Source organism: Molossus molossus, unplaced genomic scaffold (assembly GCF_014108415.1).
Source record: "Molossus molossus isolate mMolMol1 unplaced genomic scaffold, mMolMol1.p scaffold_m16_p_10, whole genome shotgun sequence".
Classification (NCBI taxonomy): domain Eukaryota; kingdom Metazoa; phylum Chordata; class Mammalia; order Chiroptera; family Molossidae; genus Molossus; species Molossus molossus.
In genome coordinates, this window is record NW_023425345.1 from 78,114,278 (window position 1) to 78,128,017 (window position 13,740).

Genomic DNA, 13,740 nt, shown 5'->3' on the forward strand with positions numbered 1-13,740 from the left:
GCACTGGCTGTTTGTGGAAGGGACACAGTCTGGGCTCAAAAATGCCCCACTGGCCATGATCCTGGACAGACATGCCCGGCTTGAGTGGGGTGGTGCCTCATGGATGATTGCTGGGTTGGGCAAGAGGAGGGACTTGGACACCCTATTTTTCTGTTTCATTTCCAAACCCTGAAGTATCTTTTAGTCAGCACTGACAGCAACAGCTTTATTAACCTCCCGGCTTCTCGGTGCTGCAAAGTGCCTTCCTTCCCAACTCTCCTAGGGAGGTTTTCCCTTGAGAAGCTTCACTCGCGTCTGTCTAACATCTCCAAGGCACTCAGATGCTCTGCCTGAACCCCTTCCATCCTCTTTCCCCCCTGAATGACCCTCCCTTTTTCCCTATCTCCTTCTCCAGGAAGCTGTCCTTGTCTTGGGGACATGCCCAGCTCTCCGCAGCCTGGGAGCTCTGAGGGAAAGTTCTGGGTGTCCTTCTTCCTCGGGCTCTGCACGTGCTAGGCACTTATTCTCCAGGTGTGTCGGAAGAGGTCAGCTGGAGCCCGTGACAGACACAGTCAGGCCAAGAGCATCTTGCTCTCCAAGGCCCAGCCCAGGCACGGGAGGGGATAAAAGTCAAGTGCCGGGGCCTCAGGGCAGGAACTCACACACCTTGACTGTCCTCTGCTCGTCTGCAGCTGTGTGACTGTGGGTCTCTGCCATGTCTCTTTCCCCCTGCCGGACCCAGAGGGCCTTCAGTGCTCGCTCAGCCTGTTCTGCACACCCCAGGGGCCGAGGCAGGCATAACTTCAGCAGCAGGAGCCTCAGTTCCTTTGGGGGATGCCAAAGAGGCTCTCGTGCAATGGCCTGGGGGTCAGGAGGAAGGCCAAGGGTGTGGTTTGGGGAGGGGACTGGTGTGCCTGGGCATTCCCTGTGCCCTCCAGGGGGCATCCAGGAAGTGACCATCAACCAGGATCTGCTGACCCCTTTGAAGATTGAGATGGACCCCCAGTTCCAAGTGGTGAGGACTCAGGAGACCCAAGAGATCAGAACCCTCAACAACCAGTTTGCTTCCTTCATTGACAAGGTGAGGGTCAACTCAGGAGGTCCCTGTCTCAGTGCATTCCTTGGAGAAACTTCTTGATGGACTTGGGAATGGGGAAGTCTGGTTTGTCACTTTTCTCATTTACTTCTGCAGCAAAGAAGTCCCTCTTTGGTCTAACTGGAGTCTCTCTGGTTATGCTGAGGCCCTGTGGTTCCATGGTAGGGGCTCAGCGGCAGAAAACTGCCAGCCGGCTGTGGGAAGACCCTTCCCCATTAGTCCTTCTGATCATTTTGATATGCTCAGAGTCTTGAGGCTGTCCCTGCCCAGGCTGGGTTGGGAGGCAGGGGCTGACTAGAGGGTCCCTGAGGCCTCACTTTCCAGAGGCTGTGCCCAGGGGGCCCCACAGCGGCCTCAGGGACCCTCTGCTTATGCTGCAGGTGCGGTTCCTAGAGCAGCAGAACAAGGTCCTGGAGACCAAGTGGCACCTGCTGCAGCAGCTGGGGGTGAGTGACAGCCCTCGGGGCCTGGAGTCTTTCTTTGAGGACTATCTGGCCCAGCTCAGGAAGCAGCTGGAGGCGCTCCAGCAACAACGAGGGGCTCTGGACGCTGAGCTGAAGTCCTGCCAGGACCAGGAGGAGGAGTACAAGGCCAAGTAGGTTGACAAAAGTTCCCCATGGGGCCTGGGGGTTAGGAGGGCTGGAGCAGGGCTGTCAGCTGAGCTCCCCCCCGCCCCATGACTGGGCTGCCCGCTAGCCCCTCTGCATCTCATTCCCTCTGACTCTCAGAGTGCCCGGCCTGCTGTAGGTAAGGAGTCCTGCTGCCCGGACGCCCAGATCTGGAGAGCCAACAGGCCCCAGCTCCCTGCCCCGTGTTTCTGGTCAGCACTGGGAGGGGCTTATTTAAACAATGCTTCAGTGGGTTTTTCTCGAGAAATTCCTGTTGAGCAGGCTGTGGGCTAAAGTGACTCAGATGTTCTCTGGTCTCAGGGGTAGAAGGGAATTTATTTCTTGGGACCATCCCCAGGCCCGTGGCATGGTTCACAGCTAGGCTGCAGTTCTGGGTTCCCCACCTAAGTCCCTGGTGGTGTGGAGTGAGCCTTGGACTAACAGGAGGTTTGGGTTCAGCGACTGTGAGCAGAGGGCCGCTGTGTGGCCTTGAGCAAGGCATTTCACCTCATCCAGCCTCAGTTTCTCATCTGAAAACTGGAAAGATGCCACCTGCCCTTCTCACCTCCCAGGGTGGTTGGAGGATGGGATGAGAGGTGGGGTGGGCCCTGGAAGGAGCCCAGGATCGGGGCCAGGAGACCCAGGTTTTAGGTCTGCTTGGCCATCTAATCATCTATGACTTGGGTGAGTTGTAAAATCTTTCTGATAAAATCTGACCTGCCTGCTTCAGGTGATGATTATGAGTGGTAAGTGAGAAAAGGTGTTTGAACATGAACACCTTGTAAATGAGAACCAGAGTGGCCTTATGTCATTAAGGGGACATGGGCTGAAAGAGTGGAGAGGGATGTGACAAAAACTTCCTGATAGGAAAGGCAGAGACACAGGCTGGTTGTATGTCCTGCTTTGACTCATCTAAAGGCAAGAGCAGCCTTTTCAGGAGGTCATGCTTGGAGGAGGCACATGGGCTTTGACCTCAGCACCTCTGTTTTTACCTGGCAGGTATGAGCAGGAGGCCCACCAGCGGGCCGTGGTCGAGAATGACTTCATGGTTCTCAAAAAGGTGAGGGTGGGTGTCAGCTGCTCCACTTAGATCTTGAGCACCCATGGGACACAGAGCCCAGTCCTGGGCTGGGAGGGTAAAGGGTGGGAGGTCTTCATGAAGAATATGCTGGCATGCTGCCTGCAGGGGTCCCCCAGGGAAATGGGACATCGATCTAGACACAGGGACCCCAAGACAAGATTTGACTGAAGGACCATGTGATGAGTTTGGAGTGTCACTGCAGGAGAGAATGAGGATGGAGTAGAAGAAGCAGAACTGGTTGGGATTAATCATGGAAAGCTTCCTGAAGGTGGTGTAGGTCAATGTTAGGCAAAAGAACAAGCAGGGCAGGGTGGGGCTGGAGGAGGAAGCAGCGAGTGTCTGGAAATGGCTGTGGGTGAGTGTTGGGAAGTGTGTGAACAGAACTCCTGAGCCAGAGTGGGGCCCACAAAGAAGAAGTAGGGGATACATGGTTTCTGTCTCCCTGTCCCCAGGATGTGGACCAAGTTTTCCTGAGCAAGATGGAGTTGGAAGGCAAGCTGGAGGTTCTGAGAGAGTACACCTGCTTCTTGAGGCGTCTATATGAAGAAGTGAGAATCTGCCAATGGCAGAAGTGGTGATCTCCATGGGCAGGTGGTAGAGGGACGGGACAGGGTGGGCAGGCTCCCTGTGGCTACCTTGGCAGTGGCCAGGAGGTGAAGCCTAGTTAGGGCGACTTAGATTCTGGTCATTTAGTCAGTTGACAAACAATTACTGAGGATTTACTATGTGGATTGCTAGGTTCTGGGGACACACTAGTGAATAACTCAACAAAAGTCACAAAGCTTGCTTTCTACTGGGAGATGGACAACACATGATAGACTTAGTAAATCAATATGTTAGAAGGTGATAAATACTATGGAAAAAGGGAAAATTAGAACAGGAAAGGAGATTGTGAATGTGGAGGGGAAAGGCCGACGGCAATTTCTTTTTATTAAATTTATTTATTATTTTTTTTATCTTTATTGTTGAATGTATTACAGATGTTCCTCTTTTTCCCCCATTGATTCCCTCATCCCCACTCCCACCTCCCTCCTGCCTTTTCCCACACTGTTGTCTGTGTTCATTGGTTATGCATATAAGTTCTTTGGTTTATCTCTTCTCACCTCCCACACCCCCTTCCCTTTGAGGTTTGTCAGTCTAACAACCAATTTGTTCTTCTTAATCCTTTCACCTTTTTCACCCATTCCCCCAAACCCCATCCCATCTGGCAACCAACAAAATGTTCTCTGTATCTATGAGAATGTTTCTGTTCTGCCTGCTCATTTTGTTTGTAGATTCAATTGTCGATAGATATGTATTCATTGCCATTTTGTTTGTTCATATATTTTATCTTTTTCTTCAAAAAGACCCTTCATCATTTCATGTAGTAACGGTTTGGTGGTGATGAACTCCTTTAACTTTTTCTTGTCTGGGAAACTATATGGCCATCGATTCTAAATGACAGCTTTGCAGGATAGAGTAATCTAGGTTGTAGGTTCTTGCTTTTCATCACTCTGAATATTTCTTGCCACTCCCTTCTGGCCTGCAAAGTTTCTTTTGAGAAATCAGCTGACAGCCTTATGGGAACTCCCTTGTAGGTAACTAACTGTTTTTCTCTTGCTGCTTTTAAGATTCTCTCTTTGTCATGAACCTTTTGCATTTTGATGATGATGTGTCTTGGTGTGGGCCTCTTGGGGTTCATCTTGTTTGGGACTCTCTGTGCTTCCTGGACTTGTATGTCTGTTTCCTTCACCAAGTTAGGAAAGTTTTCTGCCATTATTGTTTCAAACAGGTTTTCAATTTCTTGTTCTGTCTCTTCTCCTTCTGGCACCCCCAAGATGCGAATGTTGACACGCTTGAAGTTGTCCCAGAGGCTCCTTACACTATCCTCATTTTTTTGGATTCTTTTTTCTTTTTGCTGTTCTGATTGGGCGTTTTTTTGCTTCCTTATATTCCAAATCGATGGTTTGCTCCTTGGATTTACATACTCTACTATTGAATCTGTGTAAATTATTCTTTATTTCAGTTAGTGCCTCCTTCATTTTTGACTGTGCATCCATCATTTCTGACTGGTCCTTTTTTATGCTCTTGAGGCCCTCACTAAGTTCATTGAACACCCTTATAAGCAGTATTTTGAACTCAGCATCTGTTAGGTTGCTTATCTCCATTTTGCTTAGTTCTTTTCTTGGGGTTTGTTCTGTTCTTTCATTTGGGACCTGTTTCTTTGTCTCCTCATTTTGGCTCCCTCTCTGTGTTTGTTTCTGTGTATTACTTAATGAGAGGTATGGGGCTATCTGAGACCAGATGCTGCTAATTTGAAAGAATTTAGGAAAACCTGAAGCAGGATCCAAGACAGGCCAATCCTATGGTCAAGTAACTGGCAACAGCTTGGGTGGGCCTGAAAGTTGGGTGGGGTGGGGCGGGGCCTCAGGGAGTCACCAGGGCGGGGCTACCAGTGTGAGCCAGGTTGCTGGAGTCCCAGATATGGCGGCTGTCTGCCGCCCCAGGGAAGGGCTCACCAAAGGAACAAAGGCCTCTGACAGCATGTTTGTCCGGGAGAAAGCCCCCTCTCCAGCCCTCGCTCCAGTGCCAAACAGCTCAGTTCTTCCATGTATGACTCTGGTGCCCCTCGAGCTGCCTCCCCTCCAAGCTTAGAGGGACTGAGTTCAATAAATTCATGCCCGGGCCCTTTAAGGAGCTGCCTGGGGCTCCAGTCACCTCAGCCTTCCTGAGCCTCAGTTCCTGCTGGTTTTTCCAGCTAGAAGTTATGGCGATTCTCTTCCTGGCACTGGAAACCTGAGTGGGGCATCTGGTGTGGGACGGGGACCCCCCTCAGTCCTCAGGGAGGACCTTCCCAGCCAAGGTGTCCTCCTGATTTTTATCCACCACACGTGGGTGTGGGACCAGCCTGTCTGCCTCCCCCTCTCCTACCAGTCTCGATGTGGCTGCTTCTTTAATTCCGTAGTTGTAGGACTTCCATTCAGCTTGATTTCAGGTGGTTTTGAATGATTGTTGTTCTGTAGTTTAGTTGTAACTTTGATGTAGTTGTGGGAGGATGTGATACCGCCATCTTGAATGGAAGTTCAGATTGCAATTTCAAATAGGGCGATCAGGGTGGCCTGATTTAGAAGATAAATTTGAGGCAAGACTTGAAGGAGACTTAGTCATGAGGGTGGGATTCCAGGGAGGGGGAGTGGCCCACCGCCCTGTGCTGGGTCTGAGGGAAGGCAAGGAGGCCATGTGGCTGGAGCAGCGGGAGTGAGAGGGAGGGCAGGGTGAAAGAGGCCAGAGGCATGATGGGGACCAGGTGATTAGGCCTTGCAGGACATTTTCCTTTACATTCCAAGCTGCAAGCCCTGACCGGGTAGCCCAGTTGGTTAGAGCATTGTCCCTACACACCAAGGTTGTGGGTTCGATCCCCAGTCAGGGCACAGATAAGAATCAACCAATGAGTTCATGGGTGGGTGGAACAACAGATCAATGTCTCTCTCTCTCTCTCTCTCTCTGTCTCTCCCCCTTCCTCTCTCTCTATGAGATAAATAAATATAAAAAAATCCCAAGAGTTATTGTAGACCATCTCCTATAGCCTTTGATTCAGATGAGGAGACAGCCCCCCAGAAGGCAGGAGTACTCAATGCCACCCAATGTGAATGAGGGCTGCCTCCGTTGGAGTGTGGGCAGAGTCAGGCCTCTTGCTTACCTTCCCTGAAGCTCCAAGGGGAAAGGGGGCTGAGGGGCAGGTGGACACTGAGTCAGTCTTCTCCGCAGGAGCTGGGCCAGCTGCAGACCCAGGCCAGTGACATGTCCATAGTGCTGTCCATGGATAACAACCGATGCCTAGACTTCAGTGACATCATTGCCGAGGTCCACAGCCGGTATGAGGAGATTGCCCAGACCAGCAAAGCCGAGGCTGAGATGCTGTACCAGACAAAGGTGCCCGGGCCAGGGGGCAGCACCATGCCCACACCCAAGAATGGTTGTCTATCTTGGTCTCACTGGGCAGTTCTGATAACCTCCCTAAAATGCAAGGGCTGGGTGGGCAGGACCAGTTTCCTTCTCCAAGAGGGAGGCAACGCAGGAGACCTGTGGGAGAGGAGCTTGGACTTCGTCAAGTGCATCCCACCATGTCTTACTCTCAGTGTTTACCCACGTTCCAGATGAGGATGTGAGGAAGCAAAGCATGGGGGATGTGGGTCTTGGTGTCAAAGGTGAGGGTCTTCTCAACTACCAGTGTCACCTCTGTCTCCCTCAGTACCAGGAGCTTCAGGCATCTGCCCAGCTCCATGGGGACAGCATGAAGGAAACCAAAGTCCAGATCTCTTGGCTGCAGCAGGCAATTCAGAGACTGCGGAGTCAAATTGAGGACCTTAAGAAACAGGTGAGCATCCCAGAGCTCCCCGAGCCCTGCCTCTTCCTGGCTTTGTGCCAGGGTCACCGCTGGGTTGGTGTGAACCTTGATAACTGGTTGGACTATAAGTGATATGGCGTGGAGAAGACCTCAAGTCTCATATAAGAGGACTTCAGCCTCCTGTGAATTCTAATTGCATGGGCTCTGCATTGAACGACAGGTGGCTCTGCTTGGCTGAATTCCATGCCTGGGTGTACATCTTGCTTTTGGCTCCTTGAAGAGAGAGGGTTTTCTAATCTCTTCTTTTGATTTTAACTCAAGCCCAGCAGAGACCCTAAGGCCATGCACTGAATTTTCTGGTCCCCTGTTGGGGAGGGTGAGAGCCAAGACCTCAAGGAGCAGTCTACATGGGCAGTGTGTGTGCGGGGGGGGGGGGGGGGGGGGGGGGTGAGTGAGCCCTCCTTAGGACGTGAGGCTGTTGGTGCCTGGTGTGGGAAGGAGCAGGAGAGGTGTAGGGCAGGGAGATAGTTTCCTTTTTCCTGGAGACTTCATTTCTAAATGTAAAAGATTTCAAAATCTTAAGTTTTCAAATGTCTTTGTTCTTACTTTCCCCAAATCTGAGGAATTGGTTTTGGGGCCAACAGAGTCAGGTGGTTTCCTCAAGCACCCGAGCTTGACTCCCAAGTCTCACATGGCCCACCCACTCCCAGCAGGGCCCTCAGGGGAAAGTCCTTAGAGCACAGATCATTCGAAGCCCAGACTCAGACTCCACCCACTCTTCTCCGAGTGTGATGCAGGACCTGTTACTTAATTTGCTGCCACAGTGTTTTTCCCATAAGTTTGGATTCCTTGCTTTGGAATTCCCTGGGTTGTCTCATAAGATAGACTCCTGGGTCTTCTGCCAGGGAATCAGGGTCTTTAAGGATGGTGCACAGAAACCTGCTTTCTAAATGAAATTTACCCAGGTGCTGTGAATATGCGGAGTCTCAAAGCCCAGCTACCAGAAATTAGGGGTGGTACTAGGTCCCCATGTGTGTGAGCCACAGCTCCTCCCACAAAGGCTTCCGGCAAGAATCCCTCTTGGGGATATGACCCCCCCATTACTCCTCCTCTTCATGCATAAGCCTGATGAATTTGGCTCCCTTGTGCCAGGCCCTGGCAGAGCCCTGGAGGTTACAGTTAGAGTGGTGGACTGTACGTCAGCTGTCATGGGTTAGGGAGGGTCCCAGCTCTGCCACTCACCTCCTTTCTGCGCCTCAGTTTCCTCATCTGTAGAATGGAGATGAGGTTCCCTATCCGCAGGGTGACTGTGTGGGAATAGAATAATGAGAACCTTTCGGGAATGCCTTCTTTCCTCAACCAAACATGAGGGTCAATCAGCTAGATGGCCAATTAGACAGGGATCTTATCCTTCATCTCTGAGTTTTCTGTGAGATTGGAGAGGTAAGTTCAGAAAGTGTATTTTTCAAACCAAAAATGGAGGCGCATGGTTTGATAAACTTTGAAAACAGGACAAAATATTTGAAGTGGACAGTTCTAAAAAAATCAGGGACTGAGGGACTGAACAAGATGAGACTTGTAGATAACGCGCTGAACAGGACAGGAGGAGGGTTGAGGGCGGGAAGAAATGGGAGAGATCAATTGAAGAGGTGGCAAAGTGGTGGATCAGTTTCCTGTGGCTGCTGTAACAATGTACCACAAGCTTGGTGGCTTGAAACAACAGAAATTTATTCTCTCAGTCTGGAGGCCAGACATCTGAAATCAGATGCCAAGGTGACAGGACAGCGAGACAACCAGAGACGCACAGCCGAATTGTAAACGAAAGGAGCACTTTATTCACCAGCAGGCTGCGGGGGATAGTCTCCCCAAATCACAGCAGCGAGCCTTCTCTGCTGCCTGCTTTTAAGGAAAAAAACTACATTCTTGGTGCTGCTTTTGGCACCGTTAAGGGGGGGAACTTTACAGAAGGGGGACTAGAGGAGCTGTTTACAGAGGTCAGGGCAACCATTAATCTCTTTCTCTTCATGGTTCCTCTGAGTTTCCCAAGGCCATCATTAACCCCTTTATGTTTATAGTTTTCTCTGGGTTTCTCAAGGCCCTCATGTTTACAAACAAACAAACAAACAAACAAACACACAAACAAACAAACAAACAAACGAACAAACCTGCCAGGGTATGTACGTGCAGTAACTGAGGGTCAGAATGGAGATACTTCATCAGCAGGGCATCCTTCCTGGCCTCTTCCTGGCTTCCGGAGGCTCCGGCGATTCCTTGTTTTGTCGTTGATCACTCCAGTCTCAGCTTCTGCCTTCATATGGTGTCTTCTCTCTGTCTGTGTCTGTGTCCTCTGATCTTTTCCTAGGAACACCAGTCATTAGATTTAGGGCTTACCTTAAATACAATATGATTTCTTGAGATCCTTACCTTACATCTGCAAAAAGCCCTGTTTCCAAATAAGAGCACATTTGGAAGTTCTGGGTGGATATGCCACTTTTTAGGACATTCGTCAACCCATTATGAGAGTTAAGGAAGTAGAAGAGGCAATACTTTCCCTTCGAATGAGAGCTGCTGCTGGGGACAGGATAATTTTGAGCTCATGTGATTATGGTGCACTCCAGCCTTCAAGTTTTATCCAAGTAGGAGCTTTGGGAGGCCGTGTTGTGTCTACAGCCACTTTCTCCCTCATTTCTGTACCCTTCCCAGAACACCAACCTGGAGGCTGCCATCACAGACGCCGAGCAGCGTGGGGAGCTGGCCATCAAGGATGCTCAGACCAAGCTGGCCGAGCTGGAGGCCGCTCTGAGGGCCGCCAAGCAGGAAATGGCCCGGCTGCTGCAAGAGTACCAGGAGCTGATGAGCACCAAGCTGGCCCTGGACGTGGAGATCGCCACCTACCGCAGGCTGCTGGAGGGCGAGGAGTGCAGGTGGGCCGTCAGAGGACCTGGGGACATGTGCTTTGGAGTGTGTGTGGAGAGGGATGGTGGTGGAGGATGAAATGCCAACACAGAGCTTTCCTGGCTGAGGGGAATCCTGAGCGACTTCCTCACATTCTAAGCCACTGAGGGCAACTCATTCTGCGGGGAGGGGTTTTAAACTGTGGACTGTGGATTTTATCTGCTGGGACGGTAGATGAGCTGCTCCCGGAGGCCCCCGGGATGCATTCTTGTGGCCTTTCTCAGCAGTTTCTCTTCTTGTTCTTTCTCCTCCAGGATGTCTGGGGAGTGCACCAGCCAGGTCACTATCTGTGAGTATCAGGGGGCTTTGGGAGTGGGGGTCCCCATGGGGATCCGAGGACCCTGCTGTGACCCTGGTGCATTTCTTGCAGCTGTGGGGGGCGGCAGCACCATCCTGTCTGGAGGAGCTTGCAATAGCCCTTGTGGACTCGGAGGCGGGGAAGACGCGTTTGGATCCAGCTGCTCCAGCGTCGTGACTGGAGGCTCCAGCGTCGTGACTGGAGGCTCCAGCATCGTCCTGGGCTCTGGACAGGCCTCTGCTATGGGTTCCTGCTCTGTGTCCGGCTCCAGTTCTGGCTCCAGCTGCCACACCATCCTGAAGAAGACAGTCGAATCAAGTCTCAAGACGTCCGTCACATACTGAGTGCTGTGGCAGCCACGTTCTCCCCTGCCTTCCTGAATATTCTCAGCCCCGCCCCACCCCAGCATGGCCGTTTGTGTGTCCACTGCCCACAGGGGATGCTGCAGAGATCAATAAAGTCACGTCTGCCTGCTGTTCTGAGTGCTCGCTGGTCTGCCTTGCCCTGCCTAGTGATTTGTCTTATTTGTTTGCTGCCTGCCCGGAGTCAAGGTGCACAGTGCCCCATCCTCCTACTAGCCAGCCTCATTCTCTTCTCTCTCCATGGCCTACAGGCTGAGCAGGAAAAACTCAGGGTTGGGTTTGGCCAGACTGCATCCCATCCCACATATTGCCCTTTTGGGGAAAGGGGAGAGGTCTGAGGCCCACTGACCAGACCCTGGAGGCTAGCACCAAGGGGTACCTGTCCTTGTCCTGTTCATCTGCCTCGAAGTCTCCATTTCTCCAGCTCTCCTGTGAAATGGAGCAGCCTCCAGTTCTCGTCGGGGATGAGTCTTCCTTTGTCTCTTTCCCTCTCCTTCCCTCCCACAAATTCTGTTGGGTACAAACCACACTGAGGCACTGTTCCAGGACTGGGGCTACTCTGGCAAGCAAGACCAAACCCATCCTGCCCTCCTAATGGGTAATGTCTCTGTTTCTGGTGTACCCAGCATAACCCCTCCCACCCACGAGAACCAGATCTTCTTTCTCAGATCCCGTGGCCTCCAGGGCCAGAGGTCAGCCTCCCATAGCTAATTCAGACACCCTGGCTTGAGAGATGGGGAATTGTGGTGAGGCCCTTTTGTGTCGTGTCTCTTCTTCTGGTCTTCCTCTTGATGTCCTGGTTCCAGCTCTGTCCAAGGGGGCAAGCCTGGGTCTTGCCACCTCACCCCACCTTTCATCTTTGAGCTTCAACCTGGCCCTTCTCCTGGACAGGGGTGCTCCAGTCAGGTTAATAATTCAGCACTGATGCTGAGCACTGATGCTGAGCACTAGCCTTCAATATGCATTCCAAGGGCATTTTGAGGAGAGGTTGAAGGGCAGGGTTTAAAGTTCCTTGCAGCGTCTCTGTCATTCCTTCCAGCAATTCAGCTCGGCCCCCAGGCTTGCACACCTCACCCAGCAAAAAAAAAGATGTGCCACTGCTCAGCCCACTCTCAGACAGCAATCTCTGAAATATTTAGGGTTGTTTGGGTTATATCCTACAGGCACCTCACTTATCACCCCATTCAGTTTATCAGGGGCTTCCTTCCAGACCCCCAGTATGCCTCCTGGGGTGCTCTCCACCTCCTTCATCTCCACTGATGTTCTAGCATGTCTTGTAGCTTGTTCCTTAGTTAATTCCCCAGAATAGGCTCTATTTCTGACTCAGGACAACCCCCTTCATCTTTGCTCCCCCTTCTCAAATCTGGACCCGATTTTCCTCCTCCTGAAAACCTTCCCCACTTTCTATGTCTGAACCCACCGGACTCTTCCTGCTGCCAGCACAGCCTGGCTGTGCCCATTGCTGTCCTGGGCTCTGTTTCTGTCTGTTCGGGCCTAGGGCCCGGCTTCTCTATTACCCTGGGACCTCTGGGCAGGTTCTTCTCCTGTACCCAGGACAGAGATCAGCAGCTCGGCTTGTGCTGGGGGCTCTGATGGGGACTTGGGGCTGAAATTATGCCTTATGCTCCTTCCCTCTTGGTTCTATCCCATACACGGCCTGTCTGTCTGAACAGGAGACTGGCAGCTCTCCTACTTCCCTCTTTTGCAGGAAGCCAGGAGAGAGGGCATCAGGGCCAGGAGCTACCCCAGCAGTTGTGTTGGCTCTTGCTCTGCTCCTCCCATCTTCTCCCTCCCCATCTGGGTCAACTCCAGACTTCGTGTCCTGGGCTGCAGGAGGTCACCTCATTCCCCCCTGCTTAAGGGGGAGGTCAGCCTTTTCCTCAGATCCATGGGTCTCTTCATCAAAAGTATCCAAGAAGGAGGCTTGTCAGTCCTCTGTGAGCGAGACATGAGTGGGTGAGCATAAGGCTCTGGAGCTGGGATTCTTGGACTTGAATTTCAGCTCTGCTATTTACTATGGTGATCAAACTATGGTTTGATCAAGCTACTTAACCTCTCTGTGCTTTACTTTCTTCATCTGTGTAAAGACATTAATAACAATACTATCAGGGCCATGTGGGGATGGTACAATTCAGGATCCCAGAAGGAAACAAATTCACCCAGAAGAATTCAGTTAAATGGACCTCAGTGAGGTGTGGGCGTGGCTAAGGGAGCAAACACAGGATGCAGAGGCCAGAGGCTGGCAGCATGGAGACCACTGCCACCCCTGCGCTGGGGAGGCCACCATCTGGTTTGTCCAGGCCAAGGGGTTTTCTGAGATGTGGGACTTTCAGTGCTAAACCGGGACAGTCCTGGGAAAATCAGGGCCAGGTGGACTCCCTGGGTAGAACTGGAGACACAGGAGGATGAAGCAAAGTGACTAAGTGATAGAGTTGGGGAGCTATGGAGGGTACGCCCGAAAAGGGGGTGCATCCAGTGCAGAAGCAGGGAGGGAGCGGGAAAAAATACTGGCCCTCTCTCCCTCCCAGATCTCCTGATGGGGTTTCCCTTTGGCCAACCCTCTGGAAGACAGAGAACAAGGGGCAGCCTACCAAGGCCAAGGAGGTGGGTGAGTGGATCTGGGCAGGAAGGAGGCAAAGGGAGCAGATTGGGAGTGGAGACTGAAGATGTTATTGCATAGAAAGTGTATAGGCTCCTGTCTGCCCTGTAGTAAGTGATCAGTAAGTGGTGACTATATAATCCCAGAAAGTCCCACCCCTGTATGGGGGTTCCTCAAAGGTAGTGGCTGGGTTTTCTTCACCCCTGTATCTTTTCCATTGCTCAGCACACAGCCTGGCTCAGTTGTCCTGCTTCATCCATCATTCCATGGCCTCTTATCTTGTCACAGGGAGGGACCCTGGGCAGGTGACAGTCTCCAGAGATGAAGGCCCTTGGGCTGAGCAGCAGCAGGGGGAGGACACTGCTGCTTCTTGGGCTACAGAAAGGTCTGAGGGGCGTCCTGTATGAGAGTCGAGTGGAGAGTCAGGACAGGAGG

At 51.8% G+C, this 13,740-nt stretch overlaps 1 protein-coding gene across 1 annotated transcript; it reads left to right on the top strand.

The window, feature by feature from the left end:
• Positions 1–622: 622 nt before the first annotated feature.
• Positions 623–10,812, top strand: KRT78 (keratin 78). The gene is made up of 9 exons (XM_036252166.1): positions 623–1,060; positions 1,456–1,670; positions 2,683–2,743; positions 3,217–3,312; positions 6,512–6,676; positions 6,996–7,121; positions 9,795–10,015; positions 10,301–10,335; positions 10,417–10,812. Exons 1-9 carry the CDS (start codon positions 695–697, stop codon positions 10,686–10,688), a joined length of 1,557 nt encoding a protein of 518 aa, XP_036108059.1. The 5' UTR covers positions 623–694; the 3' UTR covers positions 10,689–10,812.
• The last annotated feature ends 2,928 nt before the right edge of the window (positions 10,813–13,740 follow it).